The 9,388-nt window shown below is 39.6% G+C and overlaps 2 protein-coding genes across 2 annotated transcripts in view; one reads left to right on the plus strand and one right to left on the minus strand.

Moving 5' to 3' along the window:
- The first annotated feature begins 284 nt into the window (after positions 1 to 284).
- On the plus strand, positions 285 to 2,606 carry rpp38 (ribonuclease P/MRP 38 subunit). Its single transcript, XM_019270662.2, has 2 exons — positions 285 to 389; positions 1,548 to 2,606. Exon 2 carries the CDS (start codon positions 1,555 to 1,557, stop codon positions 2,356 to 2,358), a length of 804 nt encoding a protein of 267 aa, XP_019126207.2. The 5' UTR covers positions 285 to 389; positions 1,548 to 1,554; the 3' UTR covers positions 2,359 to 2,606.
- Positions 2,607 to 3,410: 804 nt separating this feature from the next.
- The window catches only part of nmt2 (N-myristoyltransferase 2), a 10,275-nt gene continuing 4,297 nt past the window's right edge, over positions 3,411 to 9,388 (minus strand). Inside the window, exons 4-12 of the mRNA XM_010736026.3 lie at positions 9,245 to 9,363; positions 8,827 to 8,918; positions 8,594 to 8,710; positions 8,308 to 8,478; positions 8,097 to 8,205; positions 7,828 to 7,998; positions 7,576 to 7,743; positions 7,308 to 7,445; positions 3,411 to 6,250 (exon numbers count right to left, since the gene is read on the minus strand). Coding sequence (XP_010734328.1) covers positions 6,230 to 6,250; positions 7,308 to 7,445; positions 7,576 to 7,743; positions 7,828 to 7,998; positions 8,097 to 8,205; positions 8,308 to 8,478; positions 8,594 to 8,710; positions 8,827 to 8,918; positions 9,245 to 9,363 — 1,106 coding nt within the window. The 3' untranslated portion in view covers positions 3,411 to 6,229. The remainder of the gene's footprint in view (positions 6,251 to 7,307; positions 7,446 to 7,575; positions 7,744 to 7,827; positions 7,999 to 8,096; positions 8,206 to 8,307; positions 8,479 to 8,593; positions 8,711 to 8,826; positions 8,919 to 9,244; positions 9,364 to 9,388) is intronic.

The raw sequence follows: 9,388 nt of genomic DNA on the forward strand, positions 1-9,388 counted from the left end.
TCTATCTATCTATCTATCTATCTATCTATCTATCTATCTATCTATCTATCTATCTATCTATCTATCTAAAATACTATTTTTACATGTAAAACTACAGTACGTTACTGATGAATAAAATGTTTTTATTATAGTAGTAAAAGTCGCAATCGTAATATTGGTAGTAGTAGTTATTTATTTATTATTATATCTCAGTTGTTGTTTTTTCCTATTTATTTATTTAAAGTTTTAACCATGTGGATGTCGTACTGCCCTGTGACCGCTGGTCGGCGCTGTGTGTGTGTGTGTGTGTGTGTGTGTGTGTGTGTGTTTAAATAAAGTTATGTCAATTCAAACAAGATGGCGGCTCCCTGTGGTCTCCCCGTGCTGTAGGGCTGAAGATTTAAACTCAGGTGAAGAAACTTTAAACTTTAAACTTTGTGTTCGTGTTGTGGACATGTCATAATGTCGATGAGAGAAAGCGACACCTCAGAGACAATCACAGCCAAAGCTATGTCACTGCGTTATGTGCTGAAAGTGCTAAATTAATAATAACTCGTGTAGTTTGACTTTAATTGTTGTAATTAATGGTGCTGCTCAGCTCAAACACAAACACGTGTTTGATGAGGAGCCTGCGTGGATGTTACTTTGACCTGTACCTCACTATCTCAGCATCATTGCAGACTGTGCACACACTTTCATGATGGCAGCTTCCTCTCTCACTGCCTCAAAGATGATTCAGGAATAGACATTTTTCACAGCGACCACCTCTCAACTTAAAGGACTTGGTGTCAGATAGCAGGTGACCTTCACAGGAGCTCTGTTTAGCAGCTAAAGGGGGATCTAAACAACATTAGGCAGGTGGTCATGATGCCTGATGGGTGTATCTGTATAATTTGGATCTTCTGTCATAATTTATTTTTATTGTCCCTTCAATTTTGTATGTGTCCTACATTTTTTATCTACTGTAATGTTATTTATCTCCATTACTGCTTGTAAGGGCCAGTTAAGCAATAGGAATTTAAGTTAAAACAGTTAAAAATGATTGATAACTTCATTATAATTCATATAAGGCTTAGAGTATATTCGTTTAAATTAGTTTAAAATACACAATTAGTAATGTGTAAAAGGTTAAAAACGTTTCTATGCTCTATGATGTGATGTCACTATACAGTGGTAACTATGGTAACCGACTGTGTATACTTTAAGTTTCATGGTGGATCAACACAGTCTTTTAAACTGTGCGTCAGACTTTGTAATTTACTTTGTTTTTGAGTAAACGTTTTAAAAGACAAAGGAAGTTGTCATGTCTCATCGCTCGCGTGGAAAAAGTGTTTTTTCGACTGACTCTATTAGTAGTACAATAAAGAAAGAAGAGCTAAGGGAGTGTCATTACACTGATTGATTTTGTTTTATCTTTGTGTTATTCTGTGTTTAAAGTTCTCTTGTGGACAAACTATTCAAATATATTTGTCATGTTTGTACCGTGAATTCAGATGAGATGTATATATTTGATTGGTCTCTCCTGCACTCGTTATGTAAACATACTTCTTGTTTTGTCTTATTTTCAGATGAGGTATGGCCACTCCAGGAAAGTCTGTTAAAAAGGAATTCAAAAGGCACGCTCCAGCCAAGACCTCCTTCACCTCACCTTTCACTCCGAAATGGAGCCCACTGCCTCAAGAAGACATGCATTTCATCCTGAATGTCCTGAAGGACAAGCTGGTTTCCACGGGGCTTGAGAAGAAAGAGGTCAAAGTGTTTCGCCCGTGGAAGAAGAAGAAAGATCAGAAACCTGCTGCTACATCAGAACCTCAGGTGAGCCAGGAGGCACAGGTGCAGGATTCTCCCAAAAACGGCTGGACAGATGTGGCAACCAGAAGACAGCTGGCCATTGGCATCAACGAGGTCACCAAAGCTCTGGAGAGGAACGAGCTCAAACTGTTACTTGTGTGCAAGTCTATCAAACCAGCACACATGTCGAATCACCTGATAACGCTGAGCGTCACGAGAGGTGTGCCGGCCTGCCAGGTGCCCCGGCTGAGCTCCAGTGTGTCGGAGCTGCTGGGACTGAAAAGTGTTCTCGCGCTGGGATTCAGACAGTGTGCCTCAAAAGACGACGAGGCGTTCGCTGACACTATCGAAGCCATTAGACCCAAAGTGCCTTCACTGGATGTTGCCTGGCTCCACGGTGTAGCACCTGAAGACCCCGTTGACATGGAGGAGGAAGAGGAAGCTGGTGGGAAGAAGGGCCAGAAAAGGAAGCTTGAGACTGAATCTGAGGAGAAGACAAAGTCTGCAGCCATCGCTCTGCAACCTCTCACAGTGAAAAGAATAGTCGCTAACTCTGCAAAGAAAAGAAAAACAAAAGTTAAATCATAGAAACTCTGCCTAGATACTGAAAGGACCATTCCTGTTTTGTTTTTTCCATGTGCATGGTTTAGCTCAGCAGTTTCCAGTGTTTTTTTGTTTTTTGGCTTTTTGCCTTGTCACATGTTATGACCTTAATGTGGCCATGAGTCATTTGCTTTTGGATTGTTTCATTTGAAGGAGTTGTAGAGACCTGAAGACGTGGAAATAGTTCATCATTTAGAGCAAAGAAGGTCCGATAAAAATCTGTTTTGTTGAACAGAAATGTTTTGGGTTTCTTTTAACCCCGTGTGACAACTCTGAAAGTTGTTTGGGCAGCCATTTGTAACAACTTACACCTTACAGTTAATTTACCGACAACTTGATGCTTGCTTGAAAAAGGACTGCTTGTACAAAACGTGTAATTTTAAGATTTCACCATTTTTTTTAAACAATGCATTAACATCTTAGTGACCCTCAGGATTTAGTGGTATCTAGTGATGTAGATGCAAATTACAATACCCTCCACTCACCCTTTCTTTCCAAGCANTCTTAGTGACCCTCATTCGTATGAATGAGCACAGAGATGAGTGAAAAACAGCTAGCTGCATGGAGGATGTGAAGGTTTCCATGCAGGAAACCTTGTTACAACCGTAATGTGATGCTTTAAAGGTGCAGTGTGTAGGATTTAGTGGTATCTAGTGATGTAGATGCAAATTACAATACCCTCCACTCACCCTTTCTTTCCAAGCATAAAGGAGAAACTACGGTGGCCACAAAATGTCCATCTCGTGCCAAAGTGGTTTGTCCATGGTAGAAACATGGACTAGATATAAAAGGCTCATTCTAAGGTACCAAAACAACAAATATTCCTATGTTCAGGTGACTATACACTAAGGAAAACACTGTTAGTCATATTCTATATCTGCCATGTTCTCTAAATAGATTGGCCACCACAGACCATTTAAACTGTTTTATATTTCAGTAAATACTAAGTTAAAACCCACAGAAGACCCAGCCAGTCACACTGACACAGGCTGTAAATATGCCCCTCTGTCATATTAAAAAGAAGATCATCACACATGTTCCTTTTTTAAAGTGAGTTTATTCAATCAAATATCCATGCTGGTATAGCTGACGTGTGTGTGTGTGTTGAAACAGATTGTTATTTGCATGGGGTCATGTCTAAATGATGCTGGTACAAGTTCTTCAGCTTTTTCACAGCTTACGATGGATTTGAATAAAAATATTGTTCTTCAGTCAGTTAGAGAAAGCTGCATGTCGTTTTCAAAAGTACACCCCCACCCTTCAAAATGTTCAATTAAAAAACAAAAAAACAAAAAAAACTTTTTAAATAAGGCAGGTACTTCGGGTTGAGTTCTCACTAAAGGGTATGGTAACAACGCTAAAATCATCACGGCAGCAGAACTGACATGCTCAAAGTTCATTCAAAAAGCTGCAGGCAAACACGACCAACATCCATGAGGCACACTGTTGACTCAGTAACCCAGATTCAGTGCTAAATTAATGACGGTAACGTCTCTGTGAATGTAACTCATTCAACCTTTCAATGGTTAAAAGAAAAAACACTGACTGTCTGTTGGTTGTCCTGTTCTTGCGAATATATAAAGGGACGAGAAGCAAATTACGTCACAGACAGAAAAACAAAAATGGCAGCAGCCTCTACCTCTTAAGTTATGCAGAGCCACACGAACAGGAACATCACACATAAAGTAACAAACCCAGAGCAAAAAGACAATTAAAAAACATTTTTTTAACCTTTGATCATTAAATCATATCTTCATCTTCAAACAAAAATCTGTTTGAAGTTTTTTTTTAAACTGGAAATTTTCAGGGAAATACTGGAAAGAAACAGAAGAGGAATTATGTCTTAAGACATTTTTGCAAAGTACAATTATAAATATCAGAACCGTTCAAAGAATTTCACACATTTAGCTGCACGACACACTAAAATAAAAAATAAAAAATGACCCACAGTATATTTTTCAGACACACAAATACAGTACCATTAAAAAAACAAAACAGAGGAGTCGATAAAAATGGACCTGGAAAAGCTCAAATTTCAAACTGATGCAGTTACTGATACGTTTGTTTACTCAGCCACTGTACTCTTAGTTCATGCTAAATTATTCCCCAGACGCTCTGAATGTTCAGTTATGTTTATTTTATTGATCTGAAAGCTTAATTACACATTTAACATCCTTGCTGCAGGCTGATGGTTATGTATGTATTATTAATTATAGAGAGAAATGTTTACGTCTGGCCAATCAGCTGAGTTGTAGGGGCATCTTAATCACTGCTTCGCAACAGGATACTGAAAGAATAAGTTGTAGTTTCTCTGTGTGGCAATGACTAAATTAACAAAAGAAATCTGACCTTGGCTGCTTTTAAATATGATTTAACCAAACGCATCTTTCAAAGTAAATAAGCCATTTTTGCACTATAAAACAGGCTAGATAGAAATCTGGTCTATTTTGAAAACTGTTTTGTACAAAATCTAAATTAAATCCACCACAACTATAGTTTAATTTGTACTTTTTTTGTGTTTCCGGTGCTGTAATTCTAACCGCCTTGCTTGTGCATCACTACTTTTTTCAGCTCCAGCTCCTCTTGCCTCTAATTTAACCATTCGCATGCAGATAACCCTAAGCTGTGTTCGTTACTACAAAGATCTGCATGAGCATTCTCACTGAATATAACCAAACAATGTGGTTCGAATATTCTAGTAAAAATACTAACTCTAGAAACGGGTTTATAACGTGAAAACAGTTCACATCCTTTGTAAAAACCAAGATTGTACAGTGTGTACGGTAACCCATCTGTTTTGAAATCTGACCCTTTTAAAAAGAAAAACAAAACAAAAAAACAACAAAACCTTGTTTGCTTGTTAGGAACTCAAAAATTGTGCTTCATTGATGCAAATACATTCTTCATCAAAAACCACTTAAACCCATGTTGTCTGAACAAACTCAGTGACATCTACACTACGCATGAGGAAAAATACTTTGGATCAGCCCTCCCGAAAACCCCCAAACTCACACTACAGGAATAAATATGATCTGGCTTTAAATGTACACGTAACTATATATTTTAAACAAACAAAAAAAAACATGTATGTCAATGCACCAGTTGGATGAGTCCTTCCACGATGATATCCTTTGTGTGTATGTGTTTGTGTTTGTGTTTGTGTTTCTGCGTGTGTTTAAAAGTTGATATTTTTCTCCAGAACCTTTGAGGGAACAAATTTCTTCTGTTATACGTCAGCTATCACAGAAACATGATAGTAACTTTTCTAATTCTACTGAGGCCCGTAGCAGCCAGCAGAGAAACTTCTGACCGCGATGATATGAGACGGGACGGGAAAAACAAACTCTTCGACTGCCTTTAATACCCTCTTATACTGCACTTGTGCAGTTACAGTAGGGACTCAGTAATTAACAGTTCTGCTCTGTGGTCACGATTACTTGTTGATTATCATTTACATAGTTCAGTGTCAGCGAAATTAAATGACATGCCGGTCCCTTGTAACGTGGTGTCTGCTGAGGAAGAAGAACTAAACAAAATTCACAATGTCAAGGCATCCTCTTGTATGTCAAACTGTTTAAAATGTGAGTGTGCATGTCAGGAGCATTGTACTGTATGAGTATCTCAGGCATAGCATGACTTCACATTCAGGATGTTGATGATTTAAGAGTTTTCACCTCCAGGTGAACTGAGAATGTTCGTGATGACGGGCGAACCGCCTCCCAGTCTCCATGGTGGTTTTTTACTGTTGTAGTTCTCATTGTCTAGCTTGGGCTACCTGTATGTCCAGGTAAGGAATAGTCAGAGATCGCTGTCGACCTCTTGATCAGTGTTTGTGTAGCAGCCGTGGAGAGACCTGCTACTGAAGCACGAGGCCAACCTGGAAAACAGACGGTAACCTGCTGTTAGGGGCGTTTGGACAAAAAAATAATAATACTAACAAAGCTAACCTGACAAGTGATGTTGTTTCAATACTGATGTACACTGGGAAGATTACATTTGATGAAGAAACACATCATACCAAGACTAGACTGAATGACTAAATACAGTTGGTTTACTGCAAAGCTCAACACTAACTTTTAAAAGTCTTGACTGTAACAGCAATATTTAAATATCACTGATGAAAAAGAGATATTAAAAATGGTTTTATTTTGTGCTGCACGTTTTGTTCTCCCTATTCCTTTATGTCAAAATTGTCGCCAATGTAACCAGGCAACCCACAAACGATTTGAGACACCCCCCTCTGGCAGTAGGCTGCAGTCCATCATGACCAAAAGCTCACGCCACAAACCACCGCTGACCTCATCAACAAGGGCTGGGCCTGTTCTGACACCGACTCTCACCCTCCACCCACCCAGAGCCTACATGTTACAGCGACGTAGGGTCTACTGACTCTATGCTTTATATTAACACACACCTTTCACCTTTTATTTAACATCTTTTGGATTACTACGTTTGTTTAATATCTTGCACATTTTAAAAACATTCTGTAACCTTTGTACGTTACCTGGTGAATACTCTGCACAGCTCTTTTCATTTTATATTTTTTCAGTCCTTTCCCAAAACACCAAGACAAATTCTCTGTATGTGAAAACCTACTTGGCAATAAATAAACCGTAAAAAGTTAAATATAACATTTGGCCTCCTTAAAACTAATATTAAAGCTTGAGATGCTACAGTAACTTTCTGTTTACATAGTTAATAGCTTTTGACTGGACAGCACTGCAGATGTTTCCTAGCAACTGAATTACACATTACTGAAGTCTGTTTCCGCTAAATGTGGCAAAACAGGCAGCAGAGATGTTAAATAGACAATTCAGACTGCACGACAATGTCTACAAAATAATCCTGGACCTACTTCATGTCTCATTATTGGATCTTAACACCGAAGACTGACTAATAGTTGATCGTTAGCTCAGACAAATCGTGCTGCTGACCTTGTCGGGGTCCATCGGGGGACATTTCCAGTTGTAGAGGTAATACTGCAGATTTCCATCACCTATGCCAAACTTGAGCTTATCCAGGAACACCTTATTCTCCATTAGATCCAAGGCGTTGAAGACATCAAAACCTTTCTGTTAAACACACAAAGAAAACATCATGATGAGGTACACAGCAGCATGAAAATCAATGAAAATGCTCAAGAGTAATTAATTTATTTAGGCGCTAGATTTGATAGTGGCTCCACGCGGAGGGTAACAGTACCAGTTTGGCCAGGATCAGTGCATCATTCATTAAGTCCAGTAGCGGGGTTTGTGTATGAACGTTGTAAAAAGAGTAAGCGGCCTTCAGGCTCCTATGGAGAGGATGGTGCATCACGGTCGAGGGCAGAGTGTAGAAACTAGCGAAATCTGTCAGCACACCACCAGCACCCTGAAAAAAGAGAGGCGCCGTTTAAACAGAACAATCGACAGACAGGCCGCCAGTATCTTGAGGATGCAAACTGATTTGAGATACCTCTACTACATATGTGTCAATTATGTTGTCCTGTGGCAAGAACCAGTGAGACACCTCCTCTTCTCCCATAGAAGGTGCAAGCTGGAAACGTCTCAGGTATTTCTGTAGCAGCTCGGTGACCTGGCGGATGTCACGCCTCTCCATCAGCCGCAGACCCGGAGTCTTGGTGCTCTATAAGGAGTGTAGAGAAGACAAAAAGTCCATATAAGCTCCTGCCGTCAAAAGGAGATGTAAAGAGCGATACAGGACTGACAGATTAAAGTGTTTACATCTGGTAGTCTGTAGAGTTTCATGGTTCTTTGCAGCGTCATGTTTCTGCTCAGGTGGGAGAATTTAACTTCCACAAGCTTCCTGGGGTTCAGAGAACGATGCCAATACCTGACGCAGACAGAGAAACCAGAAAGTCAATGAGCATTGGATTTAAATGACTTTCTGACACCGTGTCCTATGTGTTTAATGTTTGAATACAGCATAGCATACCTGCATGTGGACACCGGTTTAGGCAGTACCACTCCTGCTGTGTATACCGCCTGAAATATTCCTTCTAAATTCACCCTCCGTGTGATCTCTCTGATTAGCACTGGAGCAACGCGCTTTGAACGCAGCTTCTTATGGACGCACAGGAAGTTGATTTCAACCATCCTCTTCAATCTGAAACAGCAGAAGGAGAAAGGAGAAAACGACTTGTGCATCACAGTAAAATGGTTTCAATCGACTCATGTTGCAGCTCTGTGCCAAATGCGTATGATCACTTATGAGCGCTCACGTCTCGTAGATGCGGATATCTGCAGGGATGGCACTGATGAAGCCGACGAGCTTCTTATTTGAGGACACTCTCACTCCACAATGCCACTGTGGTAACCAGCCGGGCGGACGCAGAGCCCTGAGAGGGGAGGAAAGAAAAGCTTAATGGGAGAGAAGACACTTAAATACTATCTATATTTGGTGAGCAGCTGATTAAACATAGAGCAAAGTAATAAACAAGAAGTGGGAGTTTACCATTTGAGAAAATTTGGTGAATAATCAAATCTGAACATGTTGTCATCGTCCTCCACGTAGTTCTCATTTAACAATGTGTACAACTCCTTCAGCTGAAAAAAGACACAGCAAACCATTGTTTTTGTTTAGTCTCTACAAAATGCAATTTAGGGCTGTGGTGGTTAGCCAATTAATCAAGTAATAGATCAAAAGAAAATCAATTGTCATTTTTCAAATGGCAAAGATTTAATGGGTCTATAGTCTTATCCTATCTGAGGTTTTGGACATTTGATGATGATGATGATGATGATGTTTTGGGCACTTTCCAGCATTTTCTGGTGTTTTATAGAAACTGATAGGTTAATCAAAATAATAATCAGCAGATTAATTAATGAAAGTAATCGTTGGCTGCAGTGTCTGAGATAAACACTGTACTTACAACATCTGCATTGCTGAGATCCAGAGTGTCCCACATAAAGCCTTGAGGTAAGGAATATGGCTCCTGTCTAACATTTTCTTTGTCTGCTTCTATGGGCCCGTGACTCGTCACCACCTCATCTGCAAAAAAAAAAAAAAAAAAAAA

The sequence above is a fragment of the Larimichthys crocea genome, chromosome XIII (assembly GCF_000972845.2).
Source record: "Larimichthys crocea isolate SSNF chromosome XIII, L_crocea_2.0, whole genome shotgun sequence".
In the NCBI taxonomy this organism is placed as follows: domain Eukaryota; kingdom Metazoa; phylum Chordata; class Actinopteri; family Sciaenidae; genus Larimichthys; species Larimichthys crocea.

Coding starts and splice junctions, on each gene's coding strand:
- rpp38 (XM_019270662.2), top strand. CDS start 1,555: ATGGCCACTCCAGGAAAGTCTGTTAAAAAGGAATTCAAAAGGCACGCT.